Below are 25,910 nucleotides of genomic sequence, written 5' to 3'. Positions count from 1 at the left end.
CAGAGCGCGAGTGGGGGAGGGGCAGAGAGAGAGGGAGACACAGAATCTGAAGCAGGCTCCAGGCTCTGAGCTGTCAGCACAGAGCCTGACGCGGGGCTCGAACTCACCAACCGTGAGATCATGACCTGAGCCGAAGTCGGACGCTTAGCCGACTGAGCCACCCAGGCGCCCCTACTTCTGATCATTTTAATCAAGTTACCTAAGTTTTGGAGGATCATCGTTGAGAAGAATAAATGATACCCTAAGTATGTGCCAGGTGCCTGGATAGAACACGTGCTCGATTAAGTAATCTCCAATAATTTATTAACCAACCAGTCGTTGGTATTGTTGGCCATCCGTCCCTCAAATCTTGCCAAGTCAGGGGTCCCGTTGGCGGGAAGATGTCCTGGCTGCAAACGGCTTTGCCCACACCTTGAAGTACTTTCCGGGTGGGAGAGAGGGTGAAATACGACAGGGTCTCTTTAAGAGCCCGGCGCCAGCAGGCGCCCCGGCAGCCGGCGCGGGGATGGAGGCGGCGCGCTGCGCTGGCGCTGAGTGGCGCAGGAAGGAAACGGAGCCGCCGGATCCGTCCGCCGGGCTATGCTGCTGCGGTCGCTGCGGTGCTGGGCCGCCCAGGCGCTGCGGCGCGGGGGGACTGGGAGCCCCGCCTCGGGCCCCGGGACGCGTGGGGCGCAGCGCCGGGCCTGGCCTCTGGGTAACGCGTCTTTCGGTTCCATGTCTAGCGACCCGCGCCTTGGGTCTCAGCGGCTGCCCGTCTCACTCCCCGCCCTCTGGCCTGAACCCGAAACTACTCCAAGCCTCCGGGATTTCCTGCGGGGGCGTGGAGGGGCGAGGGCAATCGTTGGCAGCTACTCCGGACCCCAGCCGGCCGCCAATGGGTGGCCGCCAGTGGGTGGGGCCGTGGGGCTCCGGCCCCTCTCTGTTCGGAGCTGGGGAGCCCTATAGAGAGCAGAAGGATCCGCTACCCCCGCGAGTGCGCGCTGCCCCAGTCCCCGTCCCACTCCTGGTCCTGATTCTTTTGGCCTTGGGGAAGACGGAGGCTGGCAGCTGCAGTTAACAAGTTCCCGGTGGGTGGTGGGTGGTTTAGGCTCTGAGCCTTTCTGCTTCCCCTGGGACTAGGGACTTCCCCTTTCAGAAATGGGAGTCACCATTATAGCCAAATCCTAGCGTTCTTTGGCCTTGGGTTGTTGGGTGGCGCCTGTGTGGTGGTTGGGCCAAGGTGTCAGCCCTGGGCTGAAACCCATGCCTGCTGTCCACTCTTAACCGTCGCGTCCCACTGGAGGCTACTCTGTTTGAACTTACTGGACCCATCTGTGAGGACCATAAATATGAAATATATGGAAAATGGAAAGTATGATATACGACGTGAAAAAAGCTGAGCACAGTTGGGGCCCAGAGGTGCCAACAGGATCCAGGCAGCAGCTGCACAGTGTCCATGTAGGTAGACAGCAGTGGTGGGTCTGCCTCCATCCACCCATGGAGGGACTCAGATGTCATTAGAAAACATTTTCAGGCCAGGGAGTAAGCGTAAACATGACTGTTCTTTGTGGTGGTTTTGAAAACTAGGACAAAGAAGAGTGAATTACTTAAAACTGACTTTAAAAATTGATTTCCTTTCTTTTGTAGATAGAGAAAATGAAAAAGAGAAAAAATCAGTGGTAAGTCCCTCATTTATGTGCACTCCCCAGTGTAGGATTATATACAGAGAGAGAGCGGGAGGATTGTATATGCACAGGGAGAGAGAGAGGAGAGAGAAGAGGTGAGTGAAGAAATATGTGCACACAGTTAAAAATATAAGAGGATCTCCAGGGATGAGGAAGTCTGTCTTCACCCCTGGGCCTCAGACCCCCTTCCCAGAGGCCACCTCTTACGAGGTTCCATATCAAGAGTCTACGCAGGTAGGAGCATACATGTATTCACAGCCTTTAGGTAGATTTGGATTGTCAGCTTGATGAATGATTACAAAGGGATTTGAAAAATGCTCACCTGTCTGGCAAAGATTGATTTCACTTTGGGTTAGTGGTTGGCAGCCTGGCTGTGAGGGGAGATCTGCTGACTGCTGCTCCCTGTCCTCCAGTGCTGAGATGGGTGGGGATACCAGAGAGAATCCATATGGGTCCACAGACATGGGTTCAGTCAGTGTAGTGACTTTGAGATGCCAGCTCTGACATGGGACTGGGACTGGTGTGAGGTTGAAGGTCAAAGGAGGGCCAAGCTGGACATGTTCATGGGGATGTTGGAGACTTTAGCTGGCTGGGGTGAGGAACAATATTTTGGTCACCATCAATCCAGAGGCTCGGTTTCTTGAGGGAGCCAGAAGTCGGTAGCTTCTGTGGCTCGGAAGAAAGTGGCTTGGTGAATGGTGGCAGGAATACCTTGGCTGGTATCTGCAGAGGGCAGAAAAGGTGAGCAAGCGCCCTGGGTATTCGGGGTGATGGAGAAGGCCAAGGATGGAATAAAGTCACGTGGAGAGGATTGGTGATTGGGAGCCTTGAGATTTACCAAAGTATGTTGAAATGAGAGGTGGGGTGCGTTCTGACACCACAGAAGGAGAAGGGGGTAGAATGTTGAGCTGAATGAGAATTGATACATTATTGTGCTATTAATTATCGAGCTAGGCACTGATGTGAGCCAGACTTACCCTGGCTGCTTTCTGGGTATGGTTCAACATGCCCTCAGGCACACAGTAGGTCCATTAGAAGTGGTATGGGGCCTGCATTTAGGCCCATGGCTATTGTTTATCGTTCAAATCTTCTCCATTCCTGTGTGGATCTGGGGACCAAGCAGCCCCTGTCACTGGGGAGTCCCTGGTCTGATGGGAGAGACAGCAATAAATAGGGCCATGGTGGACCTGGAACAGCAGTGATTCTGGGGGCTGTGAGTAGAGGGCAGAGCGTCCAGAGGACAGTGCCTGAGGGGAGCCTTGGGGAGCCTTGAGGCCTCCTGGGAGATGAAGGAAAGGGGGAGGCTGGAGTGTTGGAGCAGAGGGAGCTGCAAGTGTGAGTCATAGAAGGAAGAGACCCTGCAGGCCCAAAGCTTTGGCCGGGCCCCTGAGAGCTGGCATGGAGGCGTGGAGACAGGTCCCAACACCTGGAGCCTCTAAAAGACTTTGCCTCTCAGGAAGAGATGGTGGTGGGCCATGGGTGGACTTGAGGGCCACTGCCGGGCCAGAGTGGAAGGCAGAGAGGCCAGTGGGGAAGCCACTCCAGCCACATAGGGTAGGGGCCAGGGAGACAGGCCAGGTTCTGCAGATGAGTAGGAAGCAGGGTCCAGAGGAGTTGCTGAGTTACTGGGTGAGGACAGAAGACTTACCAGGGTGTTGGGTTGTCTGGGTGGATGGTGCAGCCTTTCCTGAGGACTGGAACAGGAAGAAGAGCCGTATGTGGGTAGTGGGAGGTGACAAACTGAGGTGCCCAGGGGACATCCTACCAGACAGGACGCTTCAAGTCCTCATCTTTGCTGACCTGCAACCGTGAAGTTAGTCACCACCACGGAATAGGAACACGCCCTTTTGGAGGAAGGTCTCATCCAAGCAATCTGTTTCCTGCAGTGAACAGGAAAAAAACAATCTGTGCAGAGCAGTGTCTAGGCTGAGCTTGTTCTCATTTTCTGGGAAGAGGATAATTTGTTTCCTTTAAAGAACAGCAATAAAACATCATATCCATTAGTTGCCCTAATGGGATATGCCTTTTGTGCACTCGGTTGAGTTCATTTTGCTGTGTTGAGTTCTACGGGAGTGAGCTGGCATCTGTTAGAAATGTCATTGTCTAGCCTTCCTCGATACCCATTAGGATCAGGGCAGGAGGAAATAGTCACAGCTGACTGGCCGAATTTATAGGGAGGGAACAAGGTGAGATGGCCCACTGTGACCCCGCGTTTTATGTGGGGTGTGATTGAGGCTTCCCTGGGGTCGTGAAAAGGGGTCTGCCAGACCTAGGTGTGATTCCATCTTTTCCCTCCGCCAGGCCTGGTGCCTTGGGCAAGTCACATACGTGGGCCACGTCTCTCTGGGTGCCTCCGGCCTGAGTTTAAAGATCACTGTGCCCTCATGGCTGGCTGTGAGCCCTCTCTCCCACTGCAGTTAGTGTCAGCAGAGTGTGGGTTCCAGCTGTCCTTTCTGCTTTATGCCCTTCTACAAACCTCACTTTTCACTTCAGTGAAAGTGTTAGGACCCATTGCTTTGGGTTCTGGCAAGGTGAAATTTGGTAACGGTGTATGTTACCCATCTTTGGGCCTGGCCTACTGCAAGGTGCTCAACCTTCTCTCCAGTCTGAATACTTTCCAGTCCATAGCTGAGTGTGTTCTTCCATGTAAAGCTGTGAGTTAAGTTCTAGATAACAGGGGCGCCTGGGTGGCTCAGTCGGTTGAGCGTCTGACTTCGGCTCAGGTCATGATCTCACAGTTTGTGAGTTCGAGCCCCGCGTCGGGCTCTGTGCTGACAGCTCAGAGCCTGGAGCCTGCTTCAGATTCTGTGTCTCCCTCTGTCTCTGCCCCTTCCCTGCTCATACTCTGTCTCTCTCTGTCTCTCAAAAATGAATAAACGTTAAAAAAAATTTTTTTTTTAATTTACAAAAAAAAAGTTCTAGATAACATATACATGCTTCCCAACCTCAAAGCCATTAGGCTCTTGTTAAGGAGGCTGGACCCTTAGGCCTAAAATCTGATGGTCTGAGGGGTTGAGCAAGGGAAGGGCAGAGCTAGGGTGGCTGTGGCAAGCAATGTATGGCCTAGGAAGTAATGTAAGGGAGGGTCTGTCTCGGAGGGCAGTGGCCCAGTGGCCACCAGCGGCCACCAATCGTGGGCCTGGAGCTGACCACCAGGGGTGGGAATCCGTTTGTTACTACTAATGGTGGGACCTTGGGTATTTCCTGTGGAGGGAATTCTGTGTGCACATCGAACTCTTGGACTGAACCAGTTATGCTGTTCACGTGCGCCGTTCCCTAGAAATTCTTCCCTGATGCTCCCCTAGATGCTCGACTTTCAGTTCTAATCTGTATTTGTCTTTTGTTAGATCTGTGTTGAGGGCAATATTGCAAGTGGGAAGACGACATGCCTCGAGTTCTTCTCCAAAACAACAGGGATTGAGGTATGGCCTCCACACCGGCTCTGAAAGAACCTGTGAAAGCTTGATGGAGTGACTTACAGAGGGTGTAGACCAGCCATATCCAATAGAAATATAATGCAGGCCACATATGTAATGTAAAATTCTAATGGTTTTGCTAAAAAAAAAAAAACAACCCAAACAAACCCAAATATTTAATTTTACATAATCTAAATGTTATGTCAACATGTAATCAATAGAAAAATCATCAGTGAATTATTTCACGTTCTGTTTTTCATGCCAGGTCTTTGGAATATGGAACATATTTTATAGTTACAGTGTATCTCAATTTGGACTAGTCACATTTGAAGTTTGTAATAGCTGTAAGTGGCTCCTGACCACCGTGTCAGACAGTGCAGGTATAGACTTTCCTGCATTTTGGTTAAGAGGGGTCTGCATGTGGAGAAGGAAGGCAGACTGTTGAGAGTGGGGAGCATATTATGGTGTCACATCTGTGATATCCATGTGCACGCTACAGAGTATTGCCATGGGCAGCCAGTTAACCTAATCTCTAGTTCATTTACAGCCAGTCACTCAAAATAACCTCACAGATCTTGAAGAAGTGCCTCTACACTAAGACCCTGACTTTTCTTCCTCATAGATTCAAATCTACCCGGTGTAATTACCTGCGGTGTAATTTTTTCTGTTTATGGCTCTTTTTTGTCACTATAGATCCTACAATTTTCATACCTTTGGAGTCTTTTCTTTCCTTCTTTCCCTTCTTGCTTTTTACTTCTATTAAACATATATATGGTTTGGTAAAAAGAATAAACGTTCTGTAGCCCTTGTCTTGCTTGTGCAGGAAAGAGTTCACAGGCCCAAGACTGCTGTCCTTGGAGAGGCTTGTTTGCGAGGTTGGCCCTTGACTGGCGTGTAGGAACTTCGATTTTGGGAGAATTCCACCATTTCCCAACTGATAGAAGTGGCTCTCTGTGCCTGAACTGTCTGTGCAAGCAATATGGTTTAGTCTGGACACCTGCTTTCTTTCTGGGAGTCTGGAATTTTTGGATGTGCCGGCCAGAGACTGCCTACATGCCTGCGCTCTGATAAAAACCCTGAACTCCCAGGCTCGGGCCAGCTTCCCTGGTGGAACACCACCTCACACATCTTGTCACAGGTTGCTACTGGGGGAGTTAAGTGCTTCCTGGGTGACTCCCCTGGAAGAGGCCCTTTGGACACTTGTGCCTGGTTTCCTCATAGACTTTGCTCTGTTCACCCTTTTTCTTTGCTGATTTTGTTTAGTACCCTTTCTCTGTAACAAATCTCAGCTGTGATTACCACTATATTCTGTGTCCTGTGAGTCCTCCTAGTGAATCATCAAACCTTGGGAGGCAGGACTCCTGACACACCTGAGTGGTGTAACTCCACATGGCACTTTAGGAACACTTAACGTTCTTATGTAAGACCTTGGGGCCAATGGACAACAATAATAAAAATAACAATGGAAGTTCACATCTAATGAGGATAATACTATATGCCAGGCACTATATGCCTGTGTTGAGGCTTCAATATATTATCTAATTGATTTCATCCTCATAAGAGTAGTCCCAGTGAGGTCGGTGCAATTATCACCTCATTTGCAGAGGAGGAAACCAAGGCTCAGTGAGGTTACATGAATGGCCAGGGTCACACTGCTAGTGTGTGGCAGAGAGCCAGGTCCCAGCCCAGGCTGTCTGGCTCCAGGGGCCACACCCTTGTTTGGTTTTTCTGTAGCGTGAAGAAGGGCTTTGGTGGCTTTAGGAAGAACTCACTTAGCCTTCAGATCTCAGCTCAGTGCTCTTTGACCTCCCCAGCTAGGTTACCCACCTTGGTGTAGATTTTTCTGGCCCCTCTGTATCTTTGTTTTATACCTCTTCTTAGAGTTTGAAAATACGTGATTTCTGTGATGATCCGATTAAGGTCTGCTTCTCCCAGTAAGTTTAAAGTTCCATAAAAGCAGAGGCGGAGGTGGATTTTGTTCTTGCCTAGCATGGCACCTGGTACAGTGAGTCCTCAGTAAGTATTGAATGGCAGTGCCATAGATTGAGCACAGGTCAAGGCTGCCTGTGACCAGCCTCTGGTGGGCCTGAGTGGTGCAGCATATGCTACTCAGGACAGCAATGGAGGGCTGAGGGGCAGGCAGTGATTGACAGAGGAAAGGATATTTGAGCTGGATTTTGAAGGATCTATAGGAATTTTCTATGTAATGAAAGTTGATGTGAACTGAGGTGAGATGGGCATATTGGGCAGAAGGAACAGCATGAGCAAAGGCACAGAGGTATAACGTGTCAGAGGACGTTACTCTTCATGGATTCCATGCATTGCTTTCTTTTGGTCTTTTGTGACCTATAGAACCTGCTTACATGCACTTTCAGGCCTCCAGATAGATCTGGATACTCTCAAATTCTTGGCCCTGAGAGTACCATTTAAATCCTTTCCAGCACATACCTGTACCCCTAGAAAGGCTCTGGAACAGTTTAGGGAGTAAACTAATGAAACATGACTCTTAGCTGTCAGTGGGCCCAATGCAGAGTTCAAAGGAGGAAATGGAGGCAGAGCAAATTGCTGAGGTCACGCGAGAGCCCCCAAGCTGGCAAGCTGGGCTTTAAACCACAGCCGGAAGTGCCTCAAGTAGCTTCTGTCTTGGCTTCTATCCCCTGTCTGCCCAGCCTGGCATGGGGACGTTAAGGGCTGGGATGGAACACTTGAAGGAGATATTGAGAGAACCTTCCTTGCCCTCAGCTCCCAGGGCACCCAGAAGGGTGGTATGTGTGTATTCAGGGATGCACAGAGTTCTCAGCTCATTTTTGGAAGTCCTGTGAGAAAGCCATGTCTAGATAGAGTTGTGGCTTCGAAGAGAGGATTGCCCCACTATTTTGGTCTACCTGGGTGCCCAAATCTTGAGGAACAGTAGACTTCTGATATTTTCTTTCCTTGCAGGTGTTACAGGAGCCAGTGCCCAAGTGGAGAAATGTCCGTGGCCATAATCCTCTGGTGGGTGTGTTGTCTTCTGCGTGAACTGCCAGCTTTGGCTTAAGTGGCTGCGGATGGTGTGCCAGTGTTTGAGTTTGCCCCCTCCCTGCCCAGGCATTTTCCTATCTCTTAGCTGGGGTGGAGGAAAAGAGGGAGGGGCAATTGGAAGATGGCAGTATATTGGTGTTCTGAGGTCAAGGAGCTCTGAGGCCTGGCTGGGCATTTGAAGATCACAGGGACCTCCTGTCAACTATCCCAAACTATCCCAGGTGGTCAGCCTCGGCTGCCAGGGGTGTCCATTTCCTGTGGCTCATTCTACCTGTATCCTCTTCTAGAAGGAACCCAGTAGAACCTAGGTCTCCCCTAGGACCTGTCTCTAAGTAACAAAGTTGCTCGGTAAACCTCTGATTTGGGTTTGCACTTGGCAATGCCCAGGGGCTGAATTCGGCTCACGCTGTAGCTACCTCTTGCTTTCCCAAGGGTGGACCTAGCAAGCAGGGGCTACAGTGTGCTTGAGCTCTTTCCTTCCATCCCCATGAGGGAGGCTCTGCTCTGGCTGCTTGAAAGAGATGGGTGGAGTTTGAGTCTGGTAAGAGGGAGCTTAAGAAAGGGATGATGGTTCTGGGCTCCTGCCCCGTGTTGTAGGGATGATTAGTTTCACTTTTCAGGTGAGGAAACTGCAGCTGAAATAAGTTGCCCAAGGTCATATACCTCTGGTAAATGACAGAGCTAGTAGCTCTGACCCGTGGAACAGGGGGAGCTTGTGCTGGCTCCTCATTTCTGGCAACACAAGTGACATCTCCTTGTGTGGTTCATTAGACTCTGAGTTGCACTAGCAGCAGGGACTATGTCTAATATGGCTGACTGTGTTTGCTGCAACATAGCGCTCTGTCAGGCACTTAGTAGGTGCTCATTCGTTCGTTCATTCAACCAGTATTTATTGAATGCCTGCCATGTGCCAGGCACTGTTTAGACTCTGGAGCAGTGACATCTCAAATCTCTTGCTCTCTTGGCCTTAATATTCTGATGTGGGGAGGCAGAAGACAATTCGGTAGTGATTTGGTAGGTGGTGATGGGAGCTGTGAAGATACCCGAAGTAGGCAAAAGGGTATTAATTAAATAAGGCAGAAGTTCTCAGAGCCTTTGAATAAAGAATCCCGGAGACGTGAAAAGAGTTTCACCTCTGTGCATGTGGGAGAAGATAGAATGCCAGTCGTTCTCTTTGGGCATAACAAAGAAGCCTCGGAAACATTCATATTCTTTAGGAACCAGCTAAGATAGTTAGGTCATAGATGTTAGGGCTCAGAGGTGACATTGTACAGGACACAGTCCCGGTCTCAAGAGTCTGAGTCTCCTCAGGACAAAGAGCATCTCCAAAGACAGTTTTATAATACAGAATATGATAGAATTAGGTATTTCTAGACACGTTTCTGCTCTGGACAGAAGGGCAAGATTGGTAGTTTTGTGAAGTCTCAATTCATCACTTTATCTGAATTGGCTTTCTGATGCAGGGAGATGTTTGTTCAGCCTTCAGATGGAGAGTGTTTCTCCTAAGCTTTCTGAGATTTTCTTTCACCTGCAGGTAGGAGTTTGCAGTTTTCTATGCGGAGCACTGGAATTTCATTAGTTAGCACCGAGAGAGAGAGAAAAAAAGGAAAAATGTGGAAACGAGCAGAATTTAAGATTATTAGCAAATGAAAAATGGAACATGGACTGTTTTATATATACTGGCAACAGAGAATGATGGGCATGGGGCTGTTCTTTTGGATAAGATAGTTGGGGAAGGCATCTCTGCCAAGGGGACACTTGAGCACAGACTTAAACATAGGGAGTGAGCAGTACAGCTTTCTGGGGCAAAAGTGTTCAGTTAGAAGGCATAGCAAATGCAAAGGCCCTGAGGTGGGGTCGTGCTTGGGTGTTTGGGGGGAACACTCAGGAGGCTTGTGTGGTTGGAAGCACATTGAGTCAGAGGGAGGGTCGTAGGAGACAAGGGAAGATGGAAGTGATTTTATAGGGCCCTGTGGGCTTTGGTAAGGGGTTTGGTTTTCATTCTGAATTCAATGGGAAGCCCCTGGAAGGTTCTGAGTGGAGGAACATCAAGAGCTGAGTGAGGTTTAACGGGCTCACTTTGAGTGCTGGATAGAGAACTGACTGCAGGGGACTCAGTAAACACTGAATGACTGAGTGTTCCCTCCGACTTTATACAGGCTCCTATTACAGCTGTTACTTGGTTGTCCTATAATTGCTCTAGTCTGTCCACACTGTCCTGAGGGTGCTGCAACCATGTTGGCTTCATCCTTGGCCCCATCACAGCCCCATGTGGGTTTCACGAGATGGCCATCAGTGACTGAAGAGACCAGAGTTCTACAGCTCGAGGTTTTTGGGGTAAAGTGCTGCATTCTCCCTTCTGCAGGGTCTGCTGTACCGCGATGCTTGTCGATGGGGCTTCACGCTGCAGACATATGTGCAGCTCACGATGCTGGACCACCACACTCGTCCCCAGGTACATTCAGATGCTCAGCTTTAGCCTTCTGAAAATGTTCTTGCCGTGGTGGGTATATGGTTTCCAGGGAGGGGAACCTTGCAAGGAAGCCTCGCTGGACCTTCAGCACTGCTCAGCCTTCTCTGTCTTTGGGGCCAAGGCTTCCTGTTCCTGGCTCTCTGAGTTCCAGCCTCTAGTGCCCTCCCCCACCAGCCTCAGCTAGCCACTAAGTTGGTAGAGATGTCCCTGTGAGCCTGAGTGTTCACAACCTGACTCCTTCTGGGCTCAACATTATTTAACTCAGTTCTTCTCCAAGTGTGCCTAGACCTGGAGCAGCAGGAACATCTGGGAACGTGTTAGAAATTTTCTGGCCCCATCTCAGACCTGCTGAATCAGAAATTCTAGAGATGAGGCCCAGCAGTCTGTGTTTTATCAAGCTCTCCAGGTGATTTTAATGCATGCTTTGTTTGTTTGCATGTTTTTTTTTTTTTGGTATGAAATTTATTGTCAAATTGGTTTCCATACAACACCCAGTGCTCATCCCAACAGGTGCCCTCCTCAATGCCCATCATCCACTTTCCCCTCCCCCGCCACCCACCCACCCCGTATCAGCCCTCAGTTTGTTCTCAGTATTTAAGATTCTCTTATGGTTTGCCTCCTTCCCTCTCTGTAACTTTTCTTTTTTTCCCCCTTCCCCTCCCCCCTGGTCTTCTATTGAGTTTCTCAGGATCCAATATGAGTGAAAGCATATGGTATCTGTCTTTCGCTGCCTGACTTATTTCACTTAGCATAACACTCTCCAGTTCCATCCACGTTGCTACAAATGGCCAGATTTCATTCTTTCTCATTATCAAGTAGTGTTCCATTGTATATATAAACCACATCTTCTTTATCCATTCGTCAGTTGATGGATATTTAGGCTCTTTCCATAATTTGGCTATTGTGGAAAGTGCTGCTATAAACATTGGGGTCCAAGTGCCCCTATGCATCAGCACTCCTGTATCCCTTGGGTAAATTCCTAGCAGTGCTATTGCTGGGTCATAGGGTAGATCTATTTTTAATTTTTTGAGGAACTTCCACACTGTTTTCCAGAGCGGCTGCACCAGTTTGCATTCCCACCAACAGTGCAAGATGGTTCCCGTTTCTCTATATCCTCGCCAGCATCTATAGTCTCCTGATTTGTTCATTTTAGCCACTCTTGAGAACCACTGATCTAACCTTCACCTTTGGCTCTTGGTTCAAATTCTTGGGAGAAAGAATTTGATTGGCTCAGCTTGGTCCCTGTGTCTCCCTGTGGGCCATTCAGGTGTTGGCACAGATCACAGGGCACAAACATGCCGCTTAGACCCCCTCTATTAGCTGGCATGTGAATAGGGACAGAGTCTCTTAAAAAGAGAGCTGACTGAAGAGAACCTGATCGGCACCTGTGGTTCAAAATTGTAAGCAAAACCTGGAAGACCAGCATGGATGCTGTCCATGAAGGAGATGGGAGGTCCCTACAGCCTGTTATGTTGACACAGCTATTCATCTGAGTGGTTTGATCCAGAGCTGGGCAGTTGTGACTATAGCTATCCTTCCACAAATCTGTATCTTTTAAAGATGGAAAGATATGAGCAGAACTGTATGAGTTTCTGTCTCCCCAAATACCTAAGTGATACAGGTCAGAGCATCTGAGGTTGGCACTTTTCCCCCTTCACTCACCCTATTTTTCCTGAACAGGCACTCAACCGCAAATCTAAATTGTGTCTAATATATCTGAATATAAGGGGACATATGTGTGTTTCTCCGTTTAAGGAAGTCTGCCATGGGAGAGGAAGAAAGATAGATAAGGAAGGAGGAACGGAAGGAGAGTTGGATGAGTGGGGTGCTAGCAACATATGGGTAGCAGAGGGTCATAAGTGAGAAGAGGATGGAAAAAAATGGAAAGGAAGATGGATGGACAGATAAACACCCAGGAAATTCCTGGGTTACGGCTTTGAATATGCCTCTGATTTGCTAGTCCAGGTCCCGTGGGTGCTGTGGGCCAGGCTGAGTGAGGCAGTGTTTGCCCACTTGGGCACAGTCCTTCCCAGTTTGCAAAGGTCTGCAGTGATCCCCAGCCAGCCCTGTGCAGAGGCACAAAGGTCTCACATCTTTGTGGGGTTCCGGAAAGCCAGGCCCTCAGTCACTGATGGCAGAGTCCCCAGCATGTCACACACACTCCAGCCCTCTCGGGGCTTTACCTCGGGCGTACGTTAAGCAAATGCACACTATTTAGTTCCATAATTACCACACTTTCCACTGGACAGCACTTGGTGGTTTTTCTAGCATTTCCCCAAACTGATAATCCATTTGAGCCTCACCTCTCCTATGAAAGAGGCTGCTGCTGCTGAGCCCTCCGTCCCTGCATTGCTGCAGCGGCCACCGAGAGCTTTGGGGCGTGGCGGGGGGTGGGGGGGCGGAGCACAGCTGAGCCCCATGTTAAACCCACATTTCTGCTCTGGTGACTGCCTCACCATCCCATGGCTTCTCTATTCTTGTGTTCAGCACAGACCGTAGGCGGGGGGAGCAACAAGCATCCTCCAAGCCCTCCTGACCTGAGTCAATGAATCACTTTGTTTTCTTTTAGACATCACCGGTACGGTTGATGGAGCGGTCGATTCACAGCGCAAGATATGTTTTTGTAGAAAACCTGTATAGAAGGTACTGTAGTTTACACAGTTGATAAATTATTAAACCCTTAATTTTTTAGAAATGAAATTGGAACTTGTTTACTCCTGTGACAGATATTGAGTACCTCCTGTACGGTCTCTCGCATGTACTGCCATAGTCCTGCTGTGTAACAACCAACCACAAAGCCTCAGTGGCAGACAGCTTTCTGCGTTGATTTTGCTCAGTCATCTGGGGTGGCTGGCCAGGTGGTGGCTTTACTGTCCGTGATGTCTGGGGGTCGGCTGGTCTAGGATGGCTCTAGCCAGGGTGACTGGGGTGACTCATCTCTCTTCTCTGTGCCTCTCATCCTCCTTCTGGGACCAGCAAGCCAGCCTGGACATTCACTTCTCATGGTGATGGCAGAGAGCAGAGGCACCAGCAGAAATGCACGAGCACTTTTCAGTCCTCGGCTACAGATTTGCTGTCACCCCATTGGCCAAAACAGGTCACGCCAGCTGACCCCAGTCTGAGAGTTGTAGAGGGCCCATGTGGATCACATGGCAGAGTGGGAGGATATGGGGCAGAGTGAAGACCCAGGGCAATGGCGTGGTCAGGCTATTACCCTTTCACCCAAAACTGTCTTTTGTCCTCATGGGTGTGGACTCTGTCATATAGACACGGTTAGGGGACTTCTGGTGGCCCACAGTGCTGAGGCCTCAGAGGTTTGGGACCCTCCTGATTTCTGTGCTCAGTTTACTGCTGATTTTAGGGATCTTAGGAGATGGGCTGCAGGCTTTGGCCTGTGTGCTGGCTCTACATGCTGGCTCCCCCATCCCTCTCCTCTGCAACTGTCCTAAGTGTCACCTCTCCCATCCCTCCCCAACCACCCTGTCTGGATGGGTCGGACTTCTTTCTTATTTTTAATTACTGCTGTTGGGCTTCCTTCATAATGTGTGAGACAACTTCTGATCAGGTTGAACTGTATGATATTATTAATTTTGACCAAATTTGACCCACAAAATGGCAGTTACACATGGTTCAATTTTGTCTATGTGTATTTGTTCAGTTGTCTGTTGTGGTTCCCCTGCCCACCCCCGCCAGCTGGACCATAAGCTCCTTGGGCCCTGTGGCAGGTATACTTGCCTAGCATGCACACAGCGTGGGGCTGGCACCTGGGCCATATCGTGAGCTCTTGCTGGGCAATGGGACTTGCAGCCATTCTTGGGTCTCCTGCCTGGCACATTTCGCAGGCCCTGGCCCCAGCTGTTTCACATCTTCTCCTTTGAGGGGACCACTAAAAAGGCTTCTCTATTGGTCCCGAGCTGGTGTGTATTGTGCCCGTCTGCCTGTGTGGCCCCCAAAACAACAGCTTCTGCTCCCATCCATTCCGAGCGTTAGACTCCTGCCATGAGTCAGGATAGCAGCCAGGGCAAGTCATGACTATGGCTTTGTCCCCCAGCCTTCCAGCAGGAGTGGTCCTGATGCTAGAGCCCCATCCTCCCCCAGCTGCCTGGGGTTTCAGTGGAGCCCAGGTGTCCACTACACTTTCCTTTGCTCCCTGCTCATCAGTGCCTTAGCCAGAGGGAGGACAGGTAGAGGATAGAAGAGAAAGAATAGAGAAGCCCTGCTGGTGTTTGTTTATTGCTCTGACGTGTGGACCCTGGGCAGCAGGGTGGGACTTCACCTGACGAGGCTCTCTGTTTTGTAATTGTTGTCAGCTTGGCCATTTCTGTGTGGCAGTCAGTGGCTCTTTTTGAAGTGGGTAACCTGGAATGGAATGACCGGAGGCCCAGGGGAGAGAGTGAGGTGCGGAGTTCGGGGCACCTGCATCCCATCCTGGCTCTGGAATTTGCTGTCTTTGTGCGCACAGCCGAGTTCCTAAACCTCCCTGAGCCTTTCTTATCTCTAAGTCCTGTCATCCATCTAGAGAGCCTATGGAACAGTTGCCTAGTTTAGGGTTTGTGCCTCTTATGTAGGTCCTTGTCTACCCTGATCTTTGCCAAATTTGCCAGTTAACCCCCCCAGCCCTACCTGCAGGCTGCAAGGCCTAGTGAGTTTCCCCAGGAGCCATTGTGTCTGCCTGTCCCAGCAGGTGGTTTTAGCTGATGTCATGGGCTTTGGTTACTCATGCCCATAGTTGTTCATTCCAGCACTTCTGATGGGTGGGTCTGATTTCCTAATCTCTGCGGCTGTGGTTGAGGTCATAGGTCCAGAAAATGTGGGCCTTGCCCTGGGCTGTTTTGTGGGTAATGTAGGAAAAGACCATAGCTTTTAGTTTTGTTTTTTTAAAATTCTTTTCCTGCCCTGTTAGCTTCATTTTTATCCCTCCCCTGGCCCTCCCAGAATGCCTGGCATCTGTGGTTAGGATTTCGGTGGGACAGTGAACCACAGGAGAAATTTACTGTGTCCATGTTTCTGTTCTCGGGATCTAATTGTTTCAAGTTCATACAGCCTTCAGAGAACGTGGGTTCCCCTGAAGACCTGGTTGGAACCTCAAGACTGGTTGCTGGTATCACTTGATTCAGTCTAAAAGTTGTTGGTTGGTGCATGGCATTGGGCACTCCAGAGGCTGCTGGGAACACTGTGGCAGCCTACGGGGGGGTGAGGCCATCTGCCACTTCGGTTTCAGGGAGATCGGAGAAGGTGGTGCTCCTCAAACCCTTTGACTGAAGCCTCCCAGAGGCGGAGGAATGCTCACACAGGTGGCTGCTTCCCCACTTGCCCTCCCAGACCATATAGCCCAAAGAAGCCCACTAACAAACCGGAAGTTGCTTTGAAGTCCCCTCTTTTATCTTAAAAATTCATGTGGATTTTGCATTCTGCTCTATAATGTGTTCTTCTGTTTGTATCTGTAACAAACACTATATTGAGCATGTGGTTTGGAGTACCTCCTCCCTCAGCCACGTACCCTAGAGTCCCTAGATTCTGGAGGTGGGGAACTCAAGGAGAGGGGCTCTGAGTAGGACCTCCACAGTGCGGGTGATTCAGCTGTGACCCGGACCAGGTTATCTGTGTTCCCTGGAAATGAGGGCGTTTGCTCAAGTGGTTGAAGGGCAGGCCAGGAGCCACATTTATTGTCTGGTTCTTCATACTCCTCTTTGAGTCCTCAGGGCAGCCCTGTGGTATAGGTACTGTGGACCCTGTTTGGCAGAGTGGGAACTGAGATGGGCTCAGAAGACCCATGCTCCTTCCTGACCAGGTGGGTGACTGAGCAGGGGGAGCTGCCCTGTGCCCTGCTGTGTGGGGAGCAATTATGAGGGAGCCATGGGAGACATCGAGATTTTTCTCCTTAAGGCCAGAGGCTTCAGACTGGCTGGAGGCCCTGAGGAGTCTACTTAGGCAAGTCAGGCCTCTGCCTCTTTCCACCCAGGCCTTATGGTGGGCTTCTCCCAGAGATCACCGTACATCTTGTTAACATGTAGATGCTGCTTTGCTGAGTCCAGGGTGGGGCCTGAGAACCTGAATTTCTAACAAGCACCCTAGGTGGCCACCATCCTGGGAGGAGCACGCTTGGAGGCATAAGGCTTTAGAAGAAGCCTGCAGCCAGCCTGCAAAGAGCTCTCCGCTCTAGTGCCCAGCCCTTTTCCTCGAGAGTTTTGTTCCTGTGGCTTCCTTGGGGTCAGGAGAGTAAGAGCCCAGTCCTGCAGGCTTTCTTGGAGGCAGGCAGTCCACCCTGGTGAAAGTTCTTCAGTGCAGGGGCTGGGGGTCCTGTTTCCTGCATTCCTTGCTGTTTGTCCATTTCACATTTGTTGTTTCAAGTTTTAGTTGTTGGGGGTTTTGTTGTGTTTTCTTTGTTTTAAGGGTCTCCAAGTTTATTCCTGGGCCAGGAAAGGTGCAGCCAGGCGCAGCCATAGGCCAAAGGTTTTCTGTGTGGAGGCACATTGGAGTGTTTGTAGCCGGAGCTAACGAGGTGATGAGAGCAAGGTAGCGTGGAATGTGGGCTTTCTTCTCGGTCGCTCTCCTCCCAACCCAGCTTTCCTTGATGTAGTGGGTCAGCCACAGTGAAGTGTTACTGAGAAAGGAGATGTTTTGAGAGTTTTCTCCCCACAAATACGGATTACTGTCCTTTTGAGCCTAAACCAAATGTATGCTACATACACCCAAGTTTGGCTGGATCCTTTGCCCTTGCCTATAATAGGATGTTTCAGTTCCCACCTGTGGGGAGTTCGGCTGGGTACTGGGAACCCCAGCATGGCACGTGTAGAGAGTCAGCTCCTGGCTCAGCTCATGCCTCCCTCCATCCTCAGGTGCTCCAGGAAAAAGCTTCCTGATGTGTCCTGATGGGGACGGGTACAAGTTGCTGCTGCCCCTTTGGTGTTGGGGTTGAACCTTTTCTCTTTCTTAAAAGCCATTGCAACCTTGGGGAGGGGGGCTGGGTGGAAGGGAGTACGCCAGGCCACGTACTGGCATTCTGCATCCCCCAAAGCAAAATTTCTTGAAGGTATCCTTGCCTTTTGGACCTTGAACAAGTAAGGAGCTCTCCTAGGGAGAGACCTGCCTCTTCTGGCCACCCCCCCCATTGCAGCGAGTTTGGGGCAGGCAGGATATGAGTGCAATTATGCTGCTAGGGGTGTGAGAGCATGGTGTTAATTGCTGAAGAGGAAGATTCCAGTTACATAGCCTCCTTAACAACCAGGCACTTGTGAGGCCTGGGCACCACGCTGAAGTGAAAAGCTGAAGGTGGTGAGAAGGACTCATGTAGCTAAAGTGGCCACGCAGGCAATTGTGTGGCCCAAACCTTGTGGGCCGAATAATTGAATGCCAAGGTTTTACTAGATTGGTTGGCATTTTCGAAGAACACAAGTAGGGGAACTGAGTGGGGCCCAACTGGAGAAGTGACAGCTGACTCGCCTGGGGTTGCAGATCAGGGACATTGATGAAGACCCTGCATTTGGAACAGTAAACAGGCCCTCCTACCTCCCTAGCTGGCCTAGGGGCTGGGACTCTTCCCCTGCTCTGGTCCAAAGGGGGACTTAGGCCTGGGTCTTGACTCTGAGAGCCGTGCCTTTCCTCCAGCTGCAGCCACAGAGACACAGGAGTGTCCAGAACAGCCCCCTCACTTGACAGACAGGAAGGGCAAGTGATGTAATGCAGAGCATGTGAGCTTTGGGGCCACAGAGAGCCAGGCTTTAATTCCTGCTCAGACTGAGGTGTGTTTCACTGCTCTGGGCCTCAGTTTTCCTCATCTGCAAATTTGGGACTAAAATTGATCATATAAGGTCTTGTGAAAACAAGAGACAATCATGTATACAGGGAGACTGGCATATGAATGAGAGGTTTCTGTTCCAGCCTGTGCTGTGCAAACTGGGGCCTCTGAGGGCCTCAGGAGGAAGATAGCAGCAAACTGTGCCAAGCAAAACAGCCAGCAGGATTTGTGTGGATCCAAGACCTCGGTTTTGCCACCCTGGGTAAGGGGATGGCACCACGAAACCCTCTCAGTCCACCCATTCCACTGTTGGGGAGTCAAGTGGTTGAATTTTCTGTAGAGAGGCGCCGCCCACTGTGTGTTCTGTGGAAATAAAAGCAGTGGCTTGGGGGCTTAGTCGGTTAAGTGTCTGACTTTGGCTCAGGTCATGATCTTGCAGTTCGTGAATTTGAGCCTCACCTCGTGCTCTGTGCTAACACCTCAGAACCTGGAGCCTGCTTTGGATTCTGTGTCTCCTTCTCTCTGCCCCTGCCCCACTCATGCTTTGTCTGTCTGTCTCTCTCCTTCAAAAATAAATAAACGTTTTTTTAAAAAATTAAAAAAAAAATTAAAACAGTGGCTTATTGGTGGTGCTGGGTGCCCCAATCTAGAGGCAGACACAGGAGGAGCCAGGCAGAATTTCTAGGAGGAAAACTGCGAATATGGATAAAGCAGCACCTGCTCTCTGACATTCCTCAGAGTCACGGAAACCAGGCCTCCGTTTCCTCACTCAGCTTAGCCAGTGACAGGTTGTCCTGGACCCCCTAGCACAGTGCTCCCAGCAATCTCGGAAGGGTTTCCTGGAGGTCTTCCTGCCAACCCGGCTGGCAGGGAGGCTGCCGCCACGGAGGACCTCTCCAGGAGAGCGCTGGAAAGGGATATCCTTCTTCCTGTCTGTGGGGGAAGCTGCCAGTTTGGGCTGGGTTGGGGTGGGACCAGGAGGCCCCTGTGCCCCTCAGGAAGTGTCCTGAGATCATCTGGAACTGATTTCCAGGGGAACAGTGGCTCTCAGGCAGGCTCCAGAGACCCCCGCAGATGTGAGCCCCATCCCCATGTCTCTGCATCCTTCCGTGCACATCGTGACCCTTTTTTCTGGTAGTGTTGGTCTGGTTTTTCAGTTAACACTGTGCTGCATGTGTTCTGCATGGTGACTCAATTCAGCAGTTCCAGCTTCCGGGATCTTCCCAGCTCTGGGATTTGGCAAAATCTGCCTTGAGCCTTGCAGACACATGTGAAGTTCTGCAGGGCAAAGTATGACACCTGACTGTCCAGCAAGCATCAGTGACTTGGGAGGCACTGGGCAGTTCTGCCTCTGGCCCTGCTCACTAGTCCACAGCCCTAGGTTGCTAGTCTGTTCTGTGCCTTCAGGCTATTTGGTCTGCGTTTTAGTGGAGAAGGGGAGGGGCCGATTAGCAGCTTGCATTCGGGAAACCCGCATTCCCTCAGAGTCAATTTTGTTCTGGACAACGAAACTTTGTTTCCCAGCGAAGGAAAACACATGAAGAGAGAGTGGTTTGGTTTCCTGAAATCAGATACTCTGAGCTGCGACTAACTGAAACCCAGCTCCAAGTAACCCGAAGGATGAGGTCATTAGTGGTTATCTTAATGGCAGGCAGGGTTGGTTTCATTCAGGAGCTCCAGCCTTGTTTTCCTACTCTTGTGTCTCGTTCATATCCTCAATATGATTCCTCCATGGTGACGAAATGGCTGTGGCAGAACCAGGTTTCTCACTTGCTAGCCAGAGTAGGTGTCTTGCCAGTGGCTTTCCTCTGAGTGTGAGAAAGCATGGTTTCTATCAACCCCTGCAGGCCTCCCTCATGTCTCACTGGCCCAGGCTGGGCCAGTGTGGCCAGGGGATGCCTTGTACTGATTGGTGCAGCTTGTGAGAGGACAGTACTTCCCTTAGACCAACTGGGCCTCCCCAGAAGCTTGGGGTGGGGTCAGGTTTCCCTGGAACACTCAGGCCTGAATAAATAATGGGCTACTTTTTTTTTTTAAGTTTTTTTTAATGTTTTTTATTTTTAATTTTATTTTTTAATTTTATTTTTTGTTTTTTCAAATTTACGTCCAAATTAGTTAGTATATAGTGCAACAATGATTTCAGGAGTAGATTCCTTAGTGTCCCTTACCCATTTAGCCCATACCCCCTCCCACAACCCCTCCAGTAACCCTCAGTTTGTTCTCCCTATTTATGAGTCTCTTCTGTTTTGTCCCCCTCCCTGTTTTGATATTATTTTTGCTTTCCTTCCCTTATGTTCATCTGTTTTGTCTCTTAAAGTCCTCATGTGAGTGAAGTCATATGATTTTTGTCTTTCTCTGACTAATTTCACTTAGCATAATACCCTCCAGTCCCATCCACGTAGTTGCAAATGGCAAGATTTGATTCTTTTTGATTGCCGAGTAATACTCCATTGTATACATATACCGCATCTTCTTTATCCATTCATCCATCGATGGACATTTGGGCTCTTCTCATACTTTGGCTATTGTTGATAGTGCTGCTATAAACATGGGGGTGCATGTTCCCCTTTGAAACAGCACACCTGTATCCTTTGGATAAATGCCTAGTAGTGCAATTGCTGGGTCATAGGCTAGTTCTATTTTTAATTTTTTGAGGAACCTCCATACTGTTTTCCAGAGTGGCTGCACCAGCTTGCATTCCCACCAACAATGCAAAAGAGATCCTCTTTCTCCACATCCACGCCAACATCTGTGGTTGCCTGAGTTGTTCATGTTAGCCATTCTGACAGGTGTGAGGTGGTATCTCATTGTGGTTTTGATTTGTATTTCCCTGATGATGAGTGATGTTAAGCATTTTCTCATGTGTTGGTTGGCCATCTGGGTGTCTTCTTTGGAGAAGTGTCTACTCATGACTTTTGCCCATTTCTTCCCTGGATTATTTGGTTTTTTGGGTGTTGAGTTTGATAAGTTCTTTATAGACTTTGGATACTAACTCTTTATCTGATATGTCATTTGCAAATATCTTTTCCCATTCCATCGGTTGCCTTTTAGTTTTGCTGATTGTTTCCTTCGCTGTGCAGAAGCTTTTTATTTTGATGAGGTCCCAGTAGTTCATTTTTGTTTAATTTGTTTTTTAAATGTTTACTTAATTTTGAGGGAGACAGAGCATGAGCAGGGGAGGGGCAGAGGAAGAGGGAGACACAGAATCTGAAGCAGGCTCCAGGCTCTGAGCTGTCAGCACAGAGCTTGATGTGGGACTTGAACTCACAGGTGGTGAGATCATGACCCAAGCTGAAGTCGGATGCTTAACCGACTGAGCCACCCAGGCACCCCAATATTGGGCTATAAGGACATAAGAGAAGAGACAGCCACCTGTCCTCACACCATACCAGCCTGTGGTCACAAAGTCGTTACCTTTAGTTCCTGGATTGCATTGGCTCGGGTCCTCTCTGCAGTGTTGTGGGACTTCTTCCAACCACCCTCCTCCACCCACTCATTCCAAGAGCCCTCGCATGTTAATCAGGTCTCCTGGCTGAGATCTGATGCCTGAAGACCTAAGGCACCGGCAGCTGCCCCTCTGCCCCCACTGTTCTCTCAGGCACCGTACACTTTCCTGCTGCTCGCCCCAGGCACAGCTAGCTGTTCTCCCCTGAAGATATCGTGGTGTCTCAGGGACTAGGGGCAGTGTCCCTGTCCAGTTTGTGCCACGCCCTGTCGTTTGGGCCCCAGGCAGGGCTGCTTGTGCCCTTCGTCCCCCAGAGCACCCCCCCTCCAACTGTCTGAGTTCTTATCTCTGTCCATGCCCATCCCTGCATCCCTCTTCCCCATCAGGTGGGAGTCCATTCACAGCGCCTGGCAGGGGGCCAGCTCTAGACCGCCCTTCCACTGGGCTCTTCTCTTACCCCCACCGTTCATGGGCAACGAGAAGCCCCCTGTGGACCCTGGGGCCCAGGCATGACCATTTTCCTGTAGCCAGTCCTTCCAGACTCTGTTCTGAGTGGATCCAAGATGGTAGGTGGGGTGTTACAAGGGAGAATTCCCCTCCTGGGCCTTGGCAGATCACCTGGCCTTTGACAGGCCTGTGCCCTCTAGCTGCCATTCCTCTGTCTCTTCCTGTTGGTTTCCTCTTTGGGCGCGGGAAACCCGCTGGAGCCGGGGAGAGACGCCAGGCCTCGTGGATGCTCAGACTGTTGTCTTGAATTCTTCCTTCCTTCCTTCCTTTTTCAGTTCACATTTTAAATATGTAGTTATTTCCCCTCCACCCAACCCTTGATTTGAGAACGAATATGTTGCTGATTTTGGAAAATACAGAAAGGTAGAAAGAAAACACAGTCCCCTCTGGTCCCACAGCTCAGAGAAAAAAGCACTGTATGCATTTTGCTGTTTTTCTTCACAGTCTTTTTTCATAATGTGTGAACGGATTCTTGTGAAAATACAGTTGGGTCATACTATATACAGTTTTTTGTCCTGCTGTTCTCATGGAACATTCGATTGTGAGCATTTTCCATGTCATTAAGTATTATTTTACAATGTTGTCTTTCAGTCACTGCATGGTTTGCTGTTCTGTCAACGGGCCAAGGTTTCGCTTTTCATTGTTTTAGGGGGTGCTGTGGTGGACATCCATGATTATTTCCACGAAAGAAACTTCTAGAGGTGGAAGTGATTCGCTGCTCCACCTTCCAAACTGAGTGCCATCCCTGTTCTCTGGGGACAGGCTTCCGAGTCCCTTTCTCTGCCTGTAGTTCAGATCCCAAATGAGCTCTCCCATCGAACAGTTCCGTGACTCTTGCTGCATTAGACCATAAGCTGTCCCCCAGCGGTGGAGGGTCCAAGGTGTTTCGGGCCCAGTATCACATGGATCGCGCTATACCATCGTGCCCTGGGTCATGCCCTTTATACGGAAGCCATCCACAGGTCCTTCTGATGAATAAAACCCTAATAACTCTCATTATAGTGGGAAGATGCCTGAAGTGGACTATGTGATTCTGGCAGAATGGTTTGATTGGATTGTGAGGAACATCGACGTGTCCATTGATTTGATAGGTGAGAGGCCCCTTCCGACCTTCCTCCCCCAGTGAGGACGCGCTTGGCTGGACCTACTGTGCCAGACCCTGTGCTAAGCTTTGTGTATGCATGGAAGCTCATTCACCCTCACAACAACCCTGTGGGGCTGGTGACATGGAAGGAAAATTAAAGTTGGGATGAGGGTCAAGATGCCTGTCAGGCCACACAGCTGGTGAGTGGTTGGGCTGTGAGCTGGCTGTGGTCTGTGTCTTCTGCTCAGAGCTGCTGGCGGATGTTTCTCTCCACGTCTTGCCCACACACCTTCCTTCCCCCTCCCCTCGGCTTTGACTTCCAAGCCATGAACCAGAGCAATTAGAACCATGTATGATTTTTTTTAAATTTCAGTTTATCTCCGGACCACCCCTGAGACCTGTTATCAGAGGTTACAGATGAGATGCAGGGAGGAGGAGACAGTCATTTCCCTGGTAAGAGCCCTCTTTAACCTGCTTCAAAATGACCGGGAAACCATGTCCATTGCAGCCTGGCCCTTCCCTCTGTGAGGTCACTGTGCTGTTGTCACAGAGGAAGAAACGGGAACTGAGCATGCAGGAGGGTAAACTCTGACTTCCTCTGTGGCTGGAGACCCTGTGCAGAGTCCAGACCGACCTCACTTCCTGTGGCTCAGGACTCATTGCTTGGCGCCCTCTGTGCTCAGAGGCGTCCCTTCTCCACTCCCTGTCCAGGTGCCCCCAGGGCTTGTCCTGACTACCTCCTGAAGGTGACCTGCCTCTGCGCCCAGCTCTGGGTCCTCGCTAGAACGTGCCCTCCCACCTGCACTGCATCCCCAGTGCTTAGTGCAGTGCTGGGCTTGGCGGTGGCCTTCTCTACGACTTGCCCAGCATCTTGCCCTTCTGGGTCCTGGCTCAGGGCTACATGGACTGTAGTCAGGACTGTTGTAGCCATTGGACTGCCCTCCTTGTCCTGGTCCTTCACTACGCACGTTCCCTCCAAAATCTGGTCTCCACATTGCTGCTTGGGTGATGTGTCCAGTATAGAATGCCATTCATGCAGTTTCCCAGCCATAAGCCCTCAGTGCCTTGCCGCTGTCTAGGCTGAAGTCCCCACTGCCCGATTGGTGTTATTTCCCTCCACTTCCTGCTTTTCATGCTCTGGCCATAGAGACTAGTTGTGGCTACACACACACACACACACACACACACACACTCACCATGTAGTTACATAAATGTGCCTTTGTATGGTGGTTTCTTTTGCCTTCCAAGTTCAGCTCAGATGTCACTTTCTCCAGGAGGCCTTCCCTGACCTTCCCTCCATTGTGCTCCTCTAGCCTCTGGGTGTATTATGATCACAGCCCTAAGGACAAGCATACTGAAACTATTTGTCTGTATGTTTGTTCCCCATCTATCATCAAAATGTGAGCTTTTTAAGATTAGATCTCATTCCCTTTGCATCCCCAGCATGTTTCCCAGGACTTGGCACCTAGGAGTTGCTCAGTTAGTACTGAACTGAGTGCCCTACACGAATGCCTCTGGTGGTACACAGACAGAGGCTGGCAGGCATTTACTGGGGTGTCATGGGGGTCTGAGCTCAGGATGGGCTGGACCTGGGGCCCTGGAAGACCTGTCCTGCTCCTGAGGCCTGCCTAGCCTTGTTTTCCTTGGGCACCAGAAAGGTTGATTCCAGCCGTGAAGGCATGGGCCTCTCTCTAGGCAGCTCCTTTGAAATCCAGAGACAGGAGTGAAGGGTGCAGTGGGGTGGGGCTGGGCCATGCCAAGGTAGGGCATGGCCACTCTGTGCAGTGACACAGATGTTCTGAAGAAATGACAAGTCTGGAGTCCCTCTAAGCCATTAGCCAAGCCATTATCCTAACATTTCTGACGTGGCCTATAGGACAAACCTGTTGTTGCCAAGGGAGAACTCAGTGGGATGAAAAGCTGTCAGTGCGGTTTCTGTAAGAACTTCCGGGCTGGCAGTAAATTGCTGCTTGGGGAGGTGGTCACGGGCAGCCAAAGCACCTTGGCCTGTGCGTGTGGAAGTGTGTGCTGTCCAGTCCTGCCTGTGCAGAGGCACTAATGGCTTAGGGGCATGTTCGGGCCTCTTTTCCGTTGGGTTCCACCTCGTGGGGCTTTCTGAAGTTGGTCTTCATGGGGCACCTGGGTGGCTCAGTCGGTTGAGCGTCCGACTTGGGCTTAGGTCATGATCTTGCAGTCTGTGAGTTCGAGCCCTGTGTCGGGCTCTGTGCTGACAGCTCAGAGCCTGGAGCCTGCTTCAGATTCTGTGTCTCCCTCTCTCTCTGCCCCTCCCCTGCTCATGCTCTGTGTCTCTCTCTCTCTGTCAAAAATAAATAAACATTAAAAAATTTTTAAATGAAACTGGTCTTCATGGTCTAGAGGGTCCACAGGTTGTAAGTCATCTAGGGAGTAGGGGCAGCAGGAATGGGATTCCCTAGGCCAGTGAGGGTCATTGTCCTCTTGGAGGGAAGGTCAGAGTGGAGGGGTCAGAGGCTGCCCAGGGCTGGGCTGTCCAGCTGCGGGGCAGCTGTGGGCTCCACCATGAAGGAGCTGATGGCCCTGCTG

At 50.3% G+C, this 25,910-nt stretch overlaps 1 protein-coding gene across 2 annotated transcripts in view; it reads left to right on the top strand.

Annotated features, from left to right (window-relative positions):
• The first annotated feature begins 493 nt into the window (after window positions 1-493).
• Window positions 494-25,910, top strand: part of TK2 (thymidine kinase 2) — a 31,994-nt gene continuing 6,577 nt past the window's right edge. The window contains exons 1-8 of one of the 2 annotated variants that reach the window (XM_053906522.1): window positions 494-892; window positions 1,627-1,658; window positions 5,012-5,086; window positions 8,021-8,074; window positions 10,467-10,556; window positions 13,144-13,217; window positions 23,267-23,355; window positions 23,722-23,801. In XM_053906522.1, coding sequence (XP_053762497.1) covers window positions 580-892; window positions 1,627-1,658; window positions 5,012-5,086; window positions 8,021-8,074; window positions 10,467-10,556; window positions 13,144-13,217; window positions 23,267-23,355; window positions 23,722-23,801 — 807 coding nt within the window. In that variant the 5' untranslated portion in view covers window positions 494-579. The remainder of the gene's footprint in view (window positions 893-1,626; window positions 1,659-5,011; window positions 5,087-8,020; window positions 8,075-10,466; window positions 10,557-13,143; window positions 13,218-23,266; window positions 23,356-23,721; window positions 23,802-25,910) is intronic. The other variant, XM_053906523.1, reaches the window with a different exon arrangement.

The sequence above is a fragment of the Panthera pardus genome, unplaced genomic scaffold (genome assembly GCF_024362965.1).
Source record: "Panthera pardus isolate Hobbes unplaced genomic scaffold, ASM2436296v1 HiC_scaffold_19, whole genome shotgun sequence".
In the NCBI taxonomy this organism is placed as follows: domain Eukaryota; kingdom Metazoa; phylum Chordata; class Mammalia; order Carnivora; family Felidae; genus Panthera; species Panthera pardus.
This window is presented reverse-complemented; position numbering and strand designations above follow the sequence as displayed.